The sequence below is a fragment of the Canis aureus genome, chromosome 16 (assembly GCF_053574225.1).
Source record: "Canis aureus isolate CA01 chromosome 16, VMU_Caureus_v.1.0, whole genome shotgun sequence".
NCBI classification, from domain to species: Eukaryota; Metazoa; Chordata; class Mammalia; order Carnivora; family Canidae; genus Canis; species Canis aureus.
The window spans coordinates 49,045,537-49,064,590 of record NC_135626.1 but is presented as its reverse complement, the minus strand read 5'-3'; the positions used below and the strand labels follow the sequence as shown (position 1 = coordinate 49,064,590).

General features: G+C 38.9%; 1 protein-coding gene across 12 annotated transcripts in view; it reads left to right on the top strand.

Moving 5' to 3' along the window:
- The window catches only part of TANC2 (tetratricopeptide repeat, ankyrin repeat and coiled-coil containing 2), a 369,082-nt gene that overhangs the window by 323,064 nt on the left and 26,964 nt on the right, over positions 1-19,054 (top strand). For all 12 annotated transcript variants that reach the window (XM_077853866.1, XM_077853860.1, XM_077853862.1 and 9 more), the window contains 4 exons: positions 9,230-9,352; positions 10,079-10,315; positions 14,936-15,121; positions 17,220-17,313. In XM_077853866.1, coding sequence (XP_077709992.1) covers positions 9,230-9,352; positions 10,079-10,315; positions 14,936-15,121; positions 17,220-17,313 — 640 coding nt within the window. The remainder of the gene's footprint in view (positions 1-9,229; positions 9,353-10,078; positions 10,316-14,935; positions 15,122-17,219; positions 17,314-19,054) is intronic.

The following is a 19,054-nucleotide window of genomic DNA, read 5'->3' as shown; positions in this document are numbered from 1 at the left end:
CAAATAGTTCTCTGTGTCGGATTTCCCCCGAGGGATACTGTTAAAGATAAAACAGTTCTCTTCAGAGAAAAGGATGGCATTAAGGGCAACTCCAAGAGCCTAGCAAATTCTTCCCAGCATATAAGCTCACAGCCAGAGAAACCTGTTCAGCAGAGGTACAGAAGTGAAACCCACAGTGACAAGTCCTTTATTTGAATCATAATTGTCTTATCTAACAAATCACTGTACCAAAAATGACTTTACCCGGTGACCTTACTTAGCGGGAGCAGAGTGAGACTAAAATAACAGGCCAGGTGTCTCATTCCAACTTCAAGTGGACCAAAAAGTGTCTGCTACTTCTATAAACTCTGAGATCATTATCCTTCAGTTAGATAGGAAAGTAACTTAAGTATTAAGCATTACCACTTTAAACACTTAAGCTTTTAGCTTCACCATCTGCCTTGGATCAGATGCAAAGAAGTTGATTCCTGTCTTTCCTACACTGTAAAATAAACAAATAACACATTACCAGATAAATGATATGAAGTTTCTTTGACCTAGTGTGATTATATCCAATAACGAAAACCTACATTTAAACAACACACTCCTATCGTTGACACAGTTTTATCTTATGTTGCTGCAGACAACATGGTTGCTGAGATAAGACTGGCTCCATGTGTGATTCAGGCCATAAATACTCGGGTGCACAGCATATGGTGATGACATGACCATGGGCTGAAGAATGTAGACGTGGACTATGACTTTCCTGATGGTATACTTTTCAGGGTCTTTTAAATGCACAGTGCTCCCTGTCAATACACTTTAGCTTCTCCCTGAGTACTAGAATTTTCAGTCCCTACAGTTGAAGGTCATGAAAAGGCAAAGACAGACTCTATGATTAAACCAGTACATTTAGAACTCCCAATCAGCAATGACATATAGTCCAATTTATATTTATTTCCAATTAATTTTAAATTCTCTGCTTTATCTTTGTTCATGAAAAGTTGCATAGTATCATTAACAACCTTAAAAGCACAAGATTATAGACCTGAAATTCTGGATATTCAGCTGGCTAAGGAGCCCTTTTCATTCTTTCTGTTTTTAACAGCTTCATTGAAGTATAATTTTTTTTTTGAAGTATAATTTTTATACCATAAAAGTAACCCATTTTAAGTATACAAATCAGTGACTTTTAGTATATTTACGGAGTTGTGTAACTATCACTACTAATAGTACATTTCCATCACCCTAAAAATAAACCTCATGCCTCCTTGAAGGTACTCCTCATACTTCCCTGGCAACCACCAACCTGCTTTCCATCTCTATAGATTTGACTTTTCTGTGTGGCCTTCTGTGTCTGGCTTCTTTGAGGATTTTTTCAGGGTTTATCTGTGTTATAACAAGTATCAGCACTTGATACCTTGTTTTTTTTTAAGATTCTTAAAAATTTATTTATTTTAGAGATAGAGCGCACACATGCAGAAGGTAAGTACAAAAGGAGAAGGACAAGACTCCACGTTAAGCACAGATCCCAATGCAGGGCTGGATCTTATGACCCTGAGATCATGACCTGAGCCAAAATCAAGAGTTGGATGCTTAACCAACTAACCCAGGCACCCCACTCGATTCCTTTTTATTACCAAGTAATATTTTGTTTTGTAGATATGCCATATTTTATTTATCCATTTACTAGTTGGACATTTGGGTTATTTCTACTTTTTGGCTATTATGAATAATGTTGCTGTGAACATTAGCTTATAGATTTTTCCCTTTTTTGATTTTTTTTTAAGATTTTATTTATTTATTCGACAGACACAGAGAGAGGCAGAGACCTAGGCAGAGGGAGAAACAGGCTCCATGCAGGGAGCCCGGTGTGGGACTCGATCCTGGGACTCCAGGATCACACCGTGGGCCAAAGGCAGGCACTAAACCTCTGAGCCACCCAGGCGTCCCCTTTTTTATTTTATTTTTTAAATAAAACTATCCATTTTAAAGTGAACAGCTCAGTGACATTTAATACATTTACAATAGTGTTTAGGTTTTTATACGAACATGTCTTCACTTCTTTTGGAAATATACCAAGATGGAATTACTAAGTCATATAGTAACTCTTTAACATTTTGAGGAATTACCAATATATTTTCCAAGCTGCATACCAACAGTGTATGAGGGTTCCAGTTTTTTCAAGCCCTTGCCAACACTTGTTAGATATTGTCTGTCTTATTGTAGCCATTTTAGTGCAAACTGGTATCTCACTGTAGTTTCAATCTGCACTTCCCTAAGGACCACTGGTGTTGCACACTTATGGTTATTTTGTAATCCTCTAATTGCTATTTAGATTTTTTTTTAATCTATGAAAAGAAAGCAAGCTATTTGTAAATTGTGGCCAGAAATATTTCAATCTGGTTTGTAATGCAGGGTGTTTCATTGGTTTGAGTCTGGCCACCAGAAGGGTTTTGGAATGCTCTTGTGATTAGCTCCCTAAATGCTGCCCTCTAAAATGTTTCTTTGATTGTTCAGTTCTATAACATTTCTTACTAGAACAGAACTGATGACCGGGAGGAAAGATGCTATAAGTAGGCATCTGGTGGGTAGAAGAAAGATCCTTCGACATCAGTCAGAAGGCATGAATTCCAGTACGGACTCTACCATTTCAGTTAAGCAGTCTGTTTTCTCATCTGTAAAATGGTAACAATATCTAACTCTCAGGATTGTTAAAAGAATCATAGATATATATAAAAGAAAAGTACTTAGACATATATCTAATATAAGGTTTTATGATCAAAATTATTAACAGAAAAAAATTATTAACAGGCCTTAGATGCCTGGTGGCTCAGCGGTTGAGCATCTGCCTTTGGCTTAGGGCATGATCCCGGAGTCCTGGGATCTAGTCCTGCATGGGACTCCTCCCAGGGAGCCTGCTTCTCCCTCTGCCCATATCTCTGCACCTCTCTCTCTCTCTCTCTCTCTCTCTCTCTCTCTCTGTCTCTCATGAATCAATAAATAAAATCTTTTTAAAAAATTATTAACAATAATGTCTTGCCTGCTAATAAGAATTAATAATGAGCATATGGGATCCCTGGGTGGCACAGCGGTTTAGCGCCTGCCTTTGGCCCAGGGCGCAATCCTGGAGACCCGGGATCGAATCCCACGTCGGGCTCCCGGTGCATGGAGCCTGCTTCTCCCTCTGCCTATGTCTCTGCCTCTCTCTCTCTCTCTCTCTCTCTCTCTCTCTCTGTGACTATCATAAATAAATAAAAATTTAAAAAAATAATAATAATGAGCATAAATTCCAGATGGTAATATAACCTTTTCAGAGGTTACCTAACACCCTCTACGGCAGTAATCAGCAAATATGGCTTTGCAGTCCATATAATCTGAATTGAAACTGCTTAACTCTGCCATTGTAATTCAAAAACAACCAGAGGTGGTGCAGATATAAATTTATATGGTCATATTCCAGTAAAATATTATTTATAAAAACTAGTGAAAGGCTGGATTTAGCCCCAGGCCATAGTTTGCCAACCCCTTTGTTTACTAGGATCCTTTTATTATAACTCAACATAGCCACATGGATGGTCAGATAAGAATAGTAATGATTTATTTAAGATGCTTGAATAACTACAGGTGGATCACTAATGATATACTTTTAAATAATTTGCCTTAAAAAACCTCTTTGGATGAGCCACCTAGGTTAGTTTTTGCCATGATCTTAAGATACCTGAGCCATGGCTAAGATCCCTAAGATGAGATTGCTGTCATTTCTTTATGCTTTTCCTGTTTGTATTCACAACTACTGAGCAGGCTTTCTACCAGCTAATAAACAGTGTTGTAAATTTAGACTCTAACAAATATTTAAGGAAGGGACTCCATTACCATCTATCTCTGACAAAAAGAGATCCCTTGTTACTTGGGCAGTAGTTACAGATATTAAAAAAAACACTTTTTCTGGTTATTTGAACCAAAAGTTCTCTTTAAGAATCCATCAGCTCAGAATTAATTACAAGTTATTTTTGGCTATATCCTTCCTAATAATGGAATCCTTCCTATCACATTTGTTGGGTACAATTTAACTAAACTGAAACTCTTTCCTCTTATATCTCATAGAAACAAAGAGTCAGCCCCACCAAGCAGAAGAAATCAGTAGAGCAAGTCCATGGCACATGTAAAGCTCATATTCCAAATCCTAGAGTCTAGCTCTATTATTTCAGGCTTCTTTCCTATGTATCTACTTCAGCCTCATGGGGACCCTCAGTGCTGCTTTGCCACTTATTTACTGGACCATTTCACTGAAGTTCATTGACCAAGGTCTATTTTTACTCAGTTCCTTTTCCCATTTCTTTTTTATCTGGCTCTCAACTAATTCCACAAACAACCTGATTTATGAGTCACTGAAGAAATCAAAGCCATTGAGTGTGACTTCCCTTAACTACTCCCTTCCTCTCACCAAAAAATTAGTCTACAGTATCATCAATTCTTACCTCCCTTTCTCTTGCCTCAGAGGAAGAAATATCCCTATTCCCCTCCTTTTAAAATGTTATTATATTTTAAACATACCAGAAAGCACAGAAAACTGAATAATTGAATACTATCTACCAGATTTAATGGATGTTAAGATTTTTCCATATTTGCTTCAAATAATTTTCTTTATTTTGAAGAAATGAAAATTTAACACATATAGTAGAAGCTCTCTCTTAATCCTGTTTCTCTCCCTTTTCAGAGATAATCTCTACCCTGAAGTTCACATGTGTTCTTACCCATATTTTATACTTTTCCAACATAGAAATGTCTTTATAAACAATATACAGAATTATTTCATTATGTTTTAAACTTGACATATACAGAATCATACTCTTCATATAATTCTATAACTTTTTCACTCAACTTTGTATATTTGAGATTTATCTGTAGGTTATCATTGGCTTTCAACTTTGGCTATACATTAGATTCTCCTGGAGAACTTTAAACATATGTACACACACATACACACACACACACACACACACACACACACACCCCTGAGCTTTACTCCCAGAGATTATCATTCATTGTTCTAGAATAGAATCCAGGGTTTTTTGTTTGTTTTTGATTTGTTTTTTTTGTTGTTGTTGTTGTTTGTTTTTTATTAATAGACTATTTCTTAGAGCAGTTTTAGGTTTAAAGAAAATACAGAGAATTTCCATATACTCACTCTCCCACCACAGTTTGCCCTAGTATTATCTTCTTACATTGGTATAATGTATTGCTATAATTGATGAACCTATATTGATGCATCATTATTAACTGAAGTCCATAGTTTATGTTAGGGTTTAAATGGGTTGTATGCTTCTGTCGATTTTGCCAAATGGCTAATATGTATCGACCATTACAGTATCATATAGAAGTGTTTCACTGCCCTAAAAATCCCAAAGCTATCAAAAATACTCCTTGCTAACTCTGCAGAAATGGCAAACACATCAACAAGAAAAGTAGATCTAAACTGCTCTCCTGGGCTCCATCCTAACCTTCCTTGGTCTAGTAATTCTCCCACTTATTATTCCTCCCATGTCATTAATGAAGATAATTTTTAAATTTTGTACAGTTCTTTTCTAGTTGTCCTTAGCAGGATCAAGTTTAGATCCACCATGACCAGAATTAGACATACATCCAAGTCCCCTTAAGCAGAAATTATGACTTGGTATTCTGAGAACATCCAGCTTTTCTCTAAACATCTTAGGGTTTTTCATTTAAAATTCCTTTGGTATCCCTAAATGACCAAACTGTCCTGGGTATCACACAGAAAAAAGAAGCAATTTACAGTCAAGAAAATTAAGCCCAAATTTATAGGCCCTGAGCAGAGGAGTGAGTTGCTCTATCTTCACAAGAAGCTACATACAGCATTTTCTGAACTCCCTGTGTTGCCAGAGATCTTGAACAAAAATAGAATTGCCATGTAACTTTAATAAACACTGGTCCAGCGTTATTCTTCTGTAGGATAATCTTCATAATATTCTATGGATTAAGTGACATATCTAAGGAATTTCACATAAGTCAGTGTTAAAGAGAAAGTTGACCATTACAGGTCATAGTCATAGTTTTGCTTTAAATATCATAGTTAGAAAAGAAAGAATGCTTAGTTGAAATCGTAAGAGTTGGATCCCTGGGTGACTCAGCAGTTTAGCGCCACCTTCGGCCCAGGGCATGATCCTGGAATCCTGGGATGGAGTCCCGCATCAGGCTCCCTGCATGGAGCCTGCTTCTCCCTCTGCCTGTGTCTCTGCCTCTCTCTCTGTGTCTCTCATAAATAAATACATAAAATCTTGAAAGAAAAGAAAAGAAAAGAAAGAAAAGAAAAAACAGAAAAGAAAAAACAGAAAAGAAAAAAAAAGAAAAGAAAAGAAAAGAAAAGAAAAGAAAAGAAAAGAGGGGATCCCTGGGTGGCTCAGCGGTTTAGCGCCTGCCTTTGGCCCAGGGCACGATCCTGGAGTCCCGGGATTGAGTCCCACGTCAGGCTCCCGGCATGGAGCCTGCTTCTCCCTCTGCCTGTGTCTCTGCCTCTCTCTCTCTCTCTCTGTCTGTCTATCATAAATAAATAAATAAATAAATCTTTAAAAAGAAAAGAAAGAGAAAGAAGGGAGGGAGGGAGGGAGGGAGGGAGGGAGGAAGGAAGGAAGGAAGGAAGGAAGGAAGGAAGGAAGGAAGGAAGGAAGGAAGGAAGGGAAGGAAGGAAATCGTAAGAGTAAAGGTCATAGCCAAGAGTAAAGCCTATAGGATAAAAAAAGGACAGTTTTGGAAAAGACACTCAGAGGTGGAGAATGGATAAGAAAGGCAAAAGGAGAAGCCAACAATCAGCTGCTTCGTTTATTTTAGTTGCTACTTTCCAGCTAAGAATTCAGAATTGAAGTCCTTACTTAGGTTTAACTTGGTCTAATGGAAGGAGCATGAATTAAAGGTCGTGTTAAAAGAACTTGGCTTCAAATTCCAGCTCTACTTTTTAATGGTTCTGTGACTTTGGACAAATTACTTAGCCCTCTCTGCATTGTTTCCTCCTATATAAAAATAGTAATAAATTCAACTTCATAGGCTGTCATGGAGATTAGATTAAAGGAGCTAATGTATCAGAGGCCCTAGTACAAAACCTGATACTGAATAAATGCTGAATTCCCTTCCTTTTTTTTTCCTTCAACCATAATATACAGAGCTTGTCTTCTATTACTAAAAGCTTCCTCTATTGGACTATAAATATTTATTTCTAATGATTTTTCTGTATAATTGGTTAATATAGTTTACTTTTCTCTCAGAAGATCTGATGAGGCTCACATATAGTCTAGATTAGGAGACTGAGGCCCAAAGAGGGAGTCAGAGCTAAGTTCCTGGTTTTCCAGGATCTACAGTGGAGGTAAGCTCTAGAACCTAACTCATCTATAAGTAAATTTTGATTATGATATATCAATATAACAGACTACTATGTCTCTCTTGAAATAAAATGAGGCAAAACCATGTGTACATGTATGAAATATGTGCACAATATTTTATTTAAGAAATTAATAGAAGAATATCTCATTTTTCTTTACATTTTTAAAGTTTTAAAACCAGTTACAGTATGTGGACCTTCTATGGATCACAACTTAGAAAAAAAATTATTTCTCTTTTAGATACAGTCAAGGAAATTTGAACACTAGATATTTCATATCATAGAATCCTTGTTAATTTTAGGTATGATAATGATGTTGGGCTTTGTTTTAAAAATACCCCTTATTTTTTTAGAGGCATTTACTGAAATAGCTTCAAAATAATTCAGTTATGGGAAAAGGGGAGAATAGGGTTAGGAGTATAAATAAAACAATGTTGGCCATGAATTGCTATTTTGGACATAAGTAGGTATTCTAGGCAAGAACAACCTGCATTTCAAGGAACAAAGCAGACAGAAGTAGCTTACGTTTTTTAAGAGAATACCTCCCCAGAGCCACTTTATTAGGTACCATTCATTGTTAGTACCTTCCTTCCCTCGGGATTTCCTGCTTTACTCACTTCATCCAGATATAGACAGAATAGTAAAATGATAGAATATCTGACTATCCAGAAATTTTTTAAAAATTTTCTGACCTTTGCAATTGGAGAAGGACGAACATTATATGGTTACATTCATATGGGGAATATTAAAAAATGGTGAAAGGGATTATAAGGGAGAGGAGAGAAAATGAGTGGGAAATATCAGAGAGGGTGACAGAACATGAGAGACTCCTAACTCTGGGAAACAAACAAGGGATTAGTGGAGGGGGAGGTGGGCAGGGAGATGGGGTAACTGGGTGATGGGCACTGAGGGGGGCACTTGATGGGATGAGCACTGGGTGTTAGGCTGTATGTTGACAAATCGAAATCCAATTAAAAAAAAAATACAAAAAAATTTTTTTTCTGACCTTGGAAGAAGCTGCAATGAAAGGAGCAAACATTAGTACATGCAATGGAACCTATGCCAGTCATACTAAAGAAAATTTATTGCTGATGGTGATCAAACCTATGTTGTTGTTTTCCTAACATAAACAGATGTGATCACTTTAGAGTGTATTAGGCAGGGTGAGGAGTGCTAGCTTCTGTAACAAACCTGTAAGATCTCAGTGGCTTTGTTCATTTCTCTTTCATATTGCAGTCCAGGGCAGATCATTAGGCAGACTCCCTCCTTGCAGTGATTCTGAAATAGTCTAGAACCTCCAAATCCTCCACTGGATCATTCATCCTGCAGTCAAGAGGAGCAATAGAAAATGTGGGGCTTTAGGGCCATCCCTGGACACAACATACCATTTCTGCCCATACTTCACTAGCCAGAAGTCAGACACATGGCCCACTCCACTAACTGTAGAGACTGGGAAACATCATTTTCCCAAATGCCAAGGAATAAAATAAAATGGAGATCAGTGACCACATTGCATTATCTTTGTCACAGTGTGTACTTTAGTAGCTTGAATTTAAGAGAGTGATTCAAGAAGGCTAATAGAAAAGGTATGGGGAAAGAATTACATCCAGACACAACAGAAAAAGAAGGGTATTAAGTAGATTTGTTGCCAGAGACTACTAAGGTAGGGACAGTTTAAATCAGCCTGTTCCTACAGGACTAGTCTTTGTCCCCATAGGTGGATTGGTTTTGCTGGGCATGGACGTAGTTAGGGCAAGACTTTACTCTCATTTCTTAGTACCACAAATCTAGAAGCCACTAACTACTCATGGTACTCTTCAGCTGGGCTAATAATTTAATTGTCTGTTTCTTTTTCAGGGTTTGAGTAAAAAAGTTGGTGTGTCATCTTCCATCCTCCAAGGTCTCTGGATCTCTTATAGCACAGAAGGTCTTTCCATGGCATTGGCATCTTTACGGAATCTCTACACTCCAAATATAAAGGTAAATGCTTGTAAATTATAGACAGATTAAAGAATTAGCTGTGCAAAAATAAAATTAGGACATTTAAGTAGCTTTTTTTTTTTAAGATTTTATTTATTTATTTATTAGACAGAGAGAGAGGCAGAGACACAGGCAGAGGGAGAAGCAGGCTCTGTGTGGGGAGCCCAATGTGGGACTCGATCCCACGTCCCCAGGATCATGCCCTGTGTTGAAGGCAGCACTAAACCACTAAGCCATCGGGGCTGCCCTTAAGTAGCTATTTAACTGATCTTTGACTTAACCTTAGACTCTTTACTGTCAATCAACGTTTTATTGATAATCTAATATATTTTAATTATTGTATTTTATTCTGTGAATTGAAGACCACACCTGTTGAGCTACTGCCTTATATGAACTAACTCTGATTTATAGGATTAGGTAGGCAGTAAATCTATCTTGGTAGGCTTTGTTTTGGTAGGAGCTTTTCTGACCAGCAGTTCACTTAGTAGAGACTGTGTTCATTCAGCACTATAGTGTGGTGGCGTTTGCTCTTATGACTGAGCAGTTCGTGTAAAGGAGACTTTTTACATCCCTTTCTGAAGGCAAGGTATCAAAAAAGGTATAAAATAAAGCAGTTACTGAATGCTACTAGGTGCTGTTGTATGGGGTCCCGGGTGGCTTCATTAAAGGACTGAAAGGATGCAACTGATACATGCCTGAGTGTAATTTCTATTTACTTATTTCTAGGTCAGCCGGCTGCTGATTTTGGGAGGTGCCAACATTAATTACCGGACAGAGGTTTTAAATAACGCTCCAATTCTGTGTGTCCAGTCTCATCTTGGCTACACAGAAATGGTGGCCCTGCTGTTGGAGTTTGGGGCCAACGTGGATGCCTCTTCTGAAAGTGGCCTGACTCCCTTGGGCTACGCAGCAGCAGCGGGCTACCTGAGCATCGTTGTGCTGCTATGCAAGAAACGTGCTAAGGTAATGTTTCCCCACCCCGCTACTTGTCCTTCCCCCACTTTTTCTCCCTGCCATAGAGTCTTCCTTTTCCCCTGTGTTACCTCATGAGTCTGGGCTGAGCACATCAGACCTAGTAGGATCAGGCCATGGGGAATACTGCTTCTGCAGACATCTCAGTGTTTGCCCACTTGCCGCTGCCCATTCCATACCACCTCTGGTAAAACCCTTGGGAAGCATTTAGGAAACTGCACTTTAGCAGCAGCCACAGAAAGTCCCCACCTAAAAACCAAGGAATTCTCTGCTGAGCACAGAGCGAGGAAGAAGTGAAGATGCAAAGAGGCTGTGGGAAGTCTGAACTGAACCGTGCCCATAGGCGCTAAGCCTTTCATGTGTAGAGAAGAGAAGTTAGCCGTGGAGGTAAGAACATAGGCCAGACTCCCTCACCTTAGCCTTGAAGACCCACATCGCAGAGGTATGAAGAGAACATGATTCCCTGTTTATACTCAGACCAGCCAGGGGCACTCAGCAGTGTTTCTGCTACTATACTTTAATTCTCTGAAGACCATTCTGGGAAAGTGTTTGCTTTATAGTATCTCAAGAGCTGCTGATATAAAAGAACTCAATTTCAAAATTTCGGTGAAGAGAAAAATACTGGTCTCAAAATTGTAAGCCTCTGGGGAAAATTGTAGCCTTGTGGCATTTTGTTTCAGTCTTGAAAACAGACAGAGGATTTTGGTGGTTTTGCAGTGAAATATAAATAATATGTGCAACCTCGTGCTGAGGTGTCGTCCATTGTTCCTACCAGAGAAGAATGGGGGACTGCTGAGACCTTTGGAAAGTGGGACATGAGACTCTCAGTGAGATCCTAGAGCCTTGGGTGTCCACTGTGACACGGACCTGTAATGTCCTATTCATTTGAATGAACATCTGTAAAACCAGAACAACTGGGCCTTATTACTGCTGTCAGTTCATATTCCAGCTGCAGTTGGGTCTTTCCTCCTGCCCAGTTATCATTCTAGCCATCTCCCGTTTCCCCCAGAGCAGATAGGGAAATCATTTGCAGTCTTCTCAAGACCCTGTCACACCTCGTGCCCTCCTGGGTTACGAAGATTGAGGTCATCTCCACGTGCCTCTGTCTCAAAACTCTTAATCCTACCGACACTCACTTCACTTCTACCTCAGAGAAGGAAATGTTTACCCTTCTTTCCCAAGGCCTTGCCTCCATATATATCTTTTTATCTCTGTATATTGCCCTTTTCTTACAATTTGTTTCACTCTTTTTCTAATTTCTCAACAAACCTATGAATGTCTCCTGTAACCCAAAAAGGCAACTTCCCTGTCTCCTGCTAACCAGAAGCCACCATCCCATCCCTTCCCTTCCATGTCCACCCATCCTGCCCTAAGAGTCATCTCTACTTGCCACTTCTGCTTCCTTACTATCCCTTAGCCACTTTTAGTCCTGCTTCCATGAGAGAAAGAAGAGTACAATCGTTAAAATGATAAACTTTAGGATCAGACACAACTTGATCAAAACCTCCATTTACACTTCCTTTCTCTGAGGCTTGGACAAGTCATTTAACCTCTCAGTCTCACTGTTTTCATCCATAAAAGGGATTAATGGGGTCACCATGAGAATTAAAAGTGAGGAAACCTTTTTAAAAAGAGGTAAAGTCTTGGGACACCTGGGTGGCTCAGTCATTTAAGCTCCGACTCTTGATTTTGGCTCAGGTTGTGATCTCAGGGTCATGAGATTGAGCCCTGTGTTGTGCTCACTCTGCTTCCTTCTCCCTCTCCCTTTACTCCTCCCCCTGCTCACACGTGCGAACATGCATGCACGTATGTGCTCTCTCTCAAATAAATAAACTTTTCAAAAAGAGAGATAAAGTCTCTTTTCATCTCTTGCAGAGCCTAATAAATAGTATTCTTTAAGAAAAATAAGGGCAGGGGGCACCTGGCTGGCTTAGTCGGTAGAGCATGTGACTCTTGATCTTAGGGTGATAAGTTCAAGCCCCATGCTCAGTGTAGAGATTACTTAAAAATAAAATCTTTAAAAAAAAAAAAAAGAAAGAAAACACCTAGCCTCTTGGCGTTTAACTGACACTCTGATCTCAAAAGTAGTCACAAACAACTGCTGATCACCAAATAAAGTAACTTTTTCTCATTTCTCACCCCTCTAATAATGTTGGCGGTATTGACACAACACTTCCCAGAATTTTTTTCCTGCCTGTCTGGTTGCTCTTCTCTTTTCCTTCTCCTAATGTCAGTGTTCACTGAGATTTTGTCCTCTGGTCTCCATCCTCAGACTCTCTCCCATGGTGTCAGCACCAAAATACTGAAGAATGCTAGCCAGTTAGGTGTAGAATGTTCTTCAGTTTTAGTTTGATATTTTCTCATTGTTAGGTTGAGTTTATATCTTGTCAGCAAGAATATCATAGAAGTGTTGCTGTGCCCTTACAATTGCAGCACTTAGGAAGGTATGTAATGTTGCTGTGTGCTAACAGGGGGTGCTGACCTCTATTGCTTGGGTAAGATTGTGTCCTCTAGGTTTCTCAGACCTGAAGTTCCTCTTTTTCCCTTTGTAACTAAGAAGTATCTTTGAGGGAAATGCTTTGAGACTGGACAAAAATCTTGTCTCTCATGCTTTTGTCCACTGATTTTAGTATCCATCAGAGATTCTTTCTGCAATAATGATTGCTGTGGTGTTTTTTGCGATTTTCTATTTCCTTCAGTCCTTCAACATTTATTAGTCAGAATTTTAATGCAGGGATGAGCTATCCCTTCTCCCCAATAGATGTATTTGTTTAATTATCTGTTTATAGCACTATGGATCTCTATATTTATTTTATACTATGACCTGTAACTCATTGCCATTATTATTTATTTTGTTGCTCAAATTGCCTAAGATTTGGCCTTTGGGAGCTCCTTCAAGTTGGCTCTTGTGTCCTTTCAACTTCCACTAAATTATTTTATCAGCATTTCTATACTTTCTGGCACCACAAGATGTTCCACATTCATCGTTTACTATTAATGCCTCAGCCCAGGAATTAATCATTTCTCTAAGGAGCCAAAGCACCTTTTTATTTATCCCCTTAGTTTTTGAAAATTTAGTATGAGCATGAAAATTCTCAATGACTCTCCATTACCTCTGACTAAAATTCAGACCATTTAGCCTAGCATTCAGAAATATCCATGCTCTGGTCCCAAAAGACCCTCTCAACTTTGTAGTTTAAGCTCCCCCTCCATGTACCTCACACTTTCAAAAACTAGAGTTAATAATTTCCTATCTCAGCCAGTTGAGTTGGGCCTTTTCTTAGTCTGTTTGGGCTGCTGTAACAAAGTACCATAGACTGAATAAATAATCGGCAGCATTTATATCTCACAGTTCTGAGACTAAGTCTCAAGATCACAGTGCCAGATGGAGCATCTGTTGAGAGCTTCCTGGCTTATAGGCCATACCTTCTTGTTATGTCCTCCCATGGTGGAAGGGAGAAAGCAAGCTCTCCGGGGCCTCTCTAGTAGGACACTTATCACTTCCTCAAAGGTCCCCTTTCCATTTAATATCATTACATTAGGAGTGGAAATTCCAACATATGCTTTCAAGGGGACAAAAATGTTTAGACTACAGCACCTTTCCTTCAGAATCGGTTACTGATTCCAGGTAGGAATTCTCTCCAGTTTTATTGCACCTGTACTTTCCTTACATCATTCGTTATCCTTTGTTGGACAGGTTTTTGTCCTGTTGGTCGCATCTCCCCTACCTTGTTTGAAAGTCCTTGAGTACAGAATAATCTACGTTTTACTGCCTTACTCGCTTTTCATCCTATGTGGTACCTTGCACAAAGTAGGCATTCAGTAAACATTTGTTAAGTAGATTGCTGGGTGGAACTAAAGCTGAGGAGAACCAGATGCAGAACTTAGGTGTCAAGTGTTCAGCCCACCTGCCAGAAAAAGCTACTCTTCTGTTGAAGCTTTTGGCTGCCTTCTGGTAGATCGATCTTAACCAGGCTCCTTTCAACCTAAATTTGCAACCAGCACTGCAACCATAAAAGCTGCTATTGGAACATAGTCCAGCATTAAGCTCCAAGTACCTCTAGCCATTTTGACCAGAACTTGGAGATTCTGCTCTCCCATTGGAAGAAAAAAAGCAGCCTCTACCAAAGTTTGGTGGTCAAAAGTATGATTCATGATGTGAAGTATTTTGCTGCTTTGGAGACCAAAAAATTTGAGCTTCAAAATGTTTTTCTTTCCTTTTATGATTTCAAAGACAGTTTTTTGTGCCAGCAGAGCTACAAGTCTTTGAAAGCTTGGTCTGAAAAGAACTATTTGAGGACAAAAGAGAATGTACCTCAGGAAAACAAAGCTGGAGCCGGGAATTTTGTTTTTTTAGTTCCTTTCTCTATGGAAACAAAGGCTGACCTTATGAAAAGAGGTTCTCCCCTGAGGGACATCTGCCAGAGTTCTAGCTCAGCAATGATCTAGCCTGAGTAGGAGAGAACTTTCTAGATTTGCCCAGATATTGGTTCACGGTATGGGAAGGGATGACTCTTGGTAGTCTAGTCATGTACAGTGGACCAATGTGACTGGATTAGGAGTGTGGCTACAAATCTTTGTTCACATACATTTCTCTGTCCTTCCCCTTAGGTGGATCATTTGGACAAGAATGGTCAGTGTGCTTTGGTCCATGCTGCTCTCCGAGGTCATCTGGAGGTTGTCAAATTTTTGATTCAATGTGACTGGACAATGGCTGGCCAGCAGCAAGGAGTATTTAAGAAGAGCCATGCTATCCAGCAAGCCCTCATTGCTGCAGCCAGCATGGGTTATACGGAGGTAAGAAAGCAGGTGATAAGGTTTAGGGTTTTTAGGTTTTTTTCAGGCTATGTATTGAAAGACCTAGGAAACAGGAGGAAAATGGTTGCATTATTATAAAATTATCTTACTAATTAATGTGAATTAGCTTTTTGGTCACTGTTTTGGGGAATAAGAGACTGAACTCCATGAAGCACTTGAATTCTCAAATACCAGCATATCTAGAATTATGAACATAGCATGTCAGAGTGGGAAAGAAGTTTGGAAATCATCTAATCCAATTCCTCCCCATCTTGCTTAACAGACAGTGACACTGGACTCCTAGGGATTATTTATTGACCTGTACTCACATGGGTAGGCAGTGTAGAATGGGAAGAACACAACATTTGAAATTTCAGAAGGACCAGGTTTGAGTCCCAGTTTGCTACATCATTTGCTCTGGACCTTGGACAGTTTACCTAATATCTTAGAATCTTCATTTCCCATCAGTAAAATAAATGACTCTAATAAATTCTTTTTTACACAGCTGGTGTGAAAGGGTCTTAGTGAACTGTTAAACACTATACAAATGATATTTTTACTAATGATAGTAATAATATAGTGGCAAATGTATGGAATTAATAAATGCTAAGAAATATTGAACATCCAGTTCCAAGACAATTGTGTAATAGAGCAGAAGTGTGTGTGTGTGTGCATTCATACTTAAAATTAGTACAAATTTTAATGATATGAAGAATATGTAGCACACAGTTTATAAATGATGAAATATGCAGTACTCTTAATGGAATGCTTGATTTTTGTGACATTTATATTGGCAGCCAACCTATGGTTGCAACTCATAGATCATTTATAGATGATCTTTTTTGCTTTTTTCACAATAACTTTATTGTCATTATATTTGATATGTGATCTGTGTTAAACTACTTCTCACCCTCATACAAATCATACTCATTAAACTGGAACCTCTTTGAGACTTTAGCACTAAATCAAATCTTGATTTGTAATGTTTGCCAATTTCCCAGCTACCCCCAGAACTGATATAGAGCTGCCATTGTGGCATTGCTAAACACAGAGTTGAGAAGAGACGCATAGTAGCACACACCATGATGTGATATTTCCACCATACAGACACAATACATATAAATAACCTCAAGGGCATGGATAATGTAAAGTGTAGTTAAATAATTAAGAAATCACAAGAGTTTATATTTTTTAACCTTTTTTAAAATATAATTTATTTGTTATTTAATTTTTAATAAACAGCTTCGTTTAATAACTGACTTACAAAATTCCTGAAAACGTAGTGCTCAACTTTCATGGGTCAGTACACGTTGGCTCACCACTACATGGGATACTTCTATGACACAGCTACCCTGCCAACTGACCTGATATGTCACCAAGGGAATATTAAGTAAAACTGGGATTTCTAATATCTCTAGGTTTTAAATTCTCTCTACAGGCACTTTAATGCTAGTAGTCGTTCTGCCTTTTTTTTTTTTTTTTTAATTTATTCATGAGAGACACACAGAGAGAGAGGCAGAGACACAGGCAGAGGGAGAAGCAGGTTCCCCACAGGGAACCTAATGCAGGACTCGATCCCAGAAGCCTGGGATCATGCCCTGAGCCAAAGGCAGACACTCAACCACTGAACCACCCAGGTGCCCCTCGTTCTGCCTTTATTATCCCCAAAGCAGTCCTTGTACTTGCAAGCAGAAAAAAGATCATTGCCTGACTCTGATGAAATACAGGCCCTCTGTTTTCTCCATATTTGTTTTCTGGTTTTTATTTATTGATTGGGTTTTTTCCTCTTTATTTATTGGTATTCTTATTGGGAGAATGAGGGTTGCTTCTTTAACTTAAATGTGAGGAATAAATAATTTTTTAAAAATAACAGGCTATATAAGTGAGTCATGTTCAAGAGAAACGTATAAACTGTAGCTAATAAAACAAATGCTTATCATGGCAGCTTTCATTTCTTTGTTGGGATAGTCAGTTCTGGTTTCTGTGCAAGAGTTTTCATCATACTTGGGTCATCCAGGTATCTTTCAAACCGCACAGGCTAGAGTTGGTAGCATAGTTTTCCACCTGAAGTTTGAACTGACACAATTTCTTGTTTCAGATTGTCTCCTACCTACTTGATCTTCCAGAAAAAGATGAAGAAGAAGTAGAGCGAGCACAGATCAACAGTTTTGACAGTCTCTGGGGAGAGACAGGTACTTCAGTAAACATTACTCTCTTTTCTCATTAATGTTGTGTGTTCATATGGAGATACTTTGCATCACACACCCTGATTTTTCCTCTGACATACCTTTAGCAGTCTCCATCTAATGGCTTTTTACTGGAGATTGATTCAGCCAAAGTAAAAAGTCAAGCGCTATCCTTCTTCCAATCCTCTCTCCCTTTGGATTCTCCAAATCATTAGCACCAGAGTCTTCTTTCAACCAAAATCTTACCCTGCTCTTGTTTCCAAATATTTTTAAAAGACTGAAAGTTTCCTTACAGCGTGCCAAACCAGAGCAAAAAATGGTTGTGGCCTCTCTCTTCTTTTATATGATCCTTGTAGCTGTTAAGTATAAATATTTCTCCCATCAAAATAACTCCACCTGCAGTGTAAACCAGGAGGTTAAGTTTTTATCCACACCTCTGACTTAACCAAGTTAGTTATCATGGCAGAGTGGTATCTGACGTGGTTAAACTGATATAAGTAAAGTTACTATCTGGATGCAAAATGAAGGTACCACCCTAAAGGCACAGCCCCATGCATCCGTTTTCATCTGTAGCCAAGAGATTTCTATATTGCTTGGTACTTACTACAGAAACAGAAGCTTCTTGCTTTGTGGCCTTTGCAGGAAATGATTGCTGTCTTTCCTCCAAGTCTAAACTAGAACATCTGGAGAAACATTAATAACCTTTTCTATGTTTTTATGAAATCAGGGCAATGAAAGCTTTAGAGTCACCACAGATATGTGTCATATTAGCCAGGAAAAGTAGACCAATATTGAGATGGCCAAGTTAGGGGGAATATTTTTTTAAACAAGGAGGGTATGTGTTTTGGTTAGTCAGAGTGTTATTAAAAATAACGGAGGCACTTGAATTCATTTAAAATTTATAATGATCTATCAAATTGTGATGTTTCCATTCATGGCAAATATCATAGGTAGGTTTCATGGCTTCTTTAACATCATGTAGAATGGTCCAAAGCTCAGGAATTTACTTCTCAAACAATCCCTCCCTCTGTAAGACTAAAGGGAACAGATGCCAGGCAGCTGCAGCTTACGAGCCCAAGACAGATTAAAGGAAAATGTGCAGCTGGAAACAGCTGCTGTCTCTGGGACTCTACCCTGTGGGAAGCCAGAGGACAGACTGAGGGGAAGGAACTAACCAGGATGCCGGCAGCTCTGGAGTTCATGTCTTCTGAATAAGAACTGTGGGAGGGACATGTTGCTTTACTGCTCCCATCAGCACAGCCTGTCCCAGCACACTATTGCTGGGCCATGCACATGGAACCCAGGAGGATGAAAAGCACTATGGCCTGATGACAATGTAGAGGAATTATAAGGCTAGCAATCATAGTGATGAATATCATACACATTCTAGTACTGTACTTGAAAGAATTTCTTAAAAACATTTAAGAAGGGAGTGACCTAAATGGAAGACTTATTTTTATTGATATGAATTTCTTATCAGAATAAAATTTTATGGGGGCACTTGGGTGGCTTAGTCGGTTAGGCATCTGACTCTTGATTTTGGCTCAGGTCATGATCTCAGGGTTGTGAGATCAAGCCCTGTGTTAGGCTCTGCACTGTGTATGGAGCCTACTTGGGATTCTCTCTCTCCCTCTCTTCTTATACCTCTCTCTCTTTCCCTCCCACCCTCCCTCTAAAAAAAAAGAAAACTGTGGCCTCGGGACTTTCACATGCGCAATGAAGTTTGTTACATTAATTTATATAAATA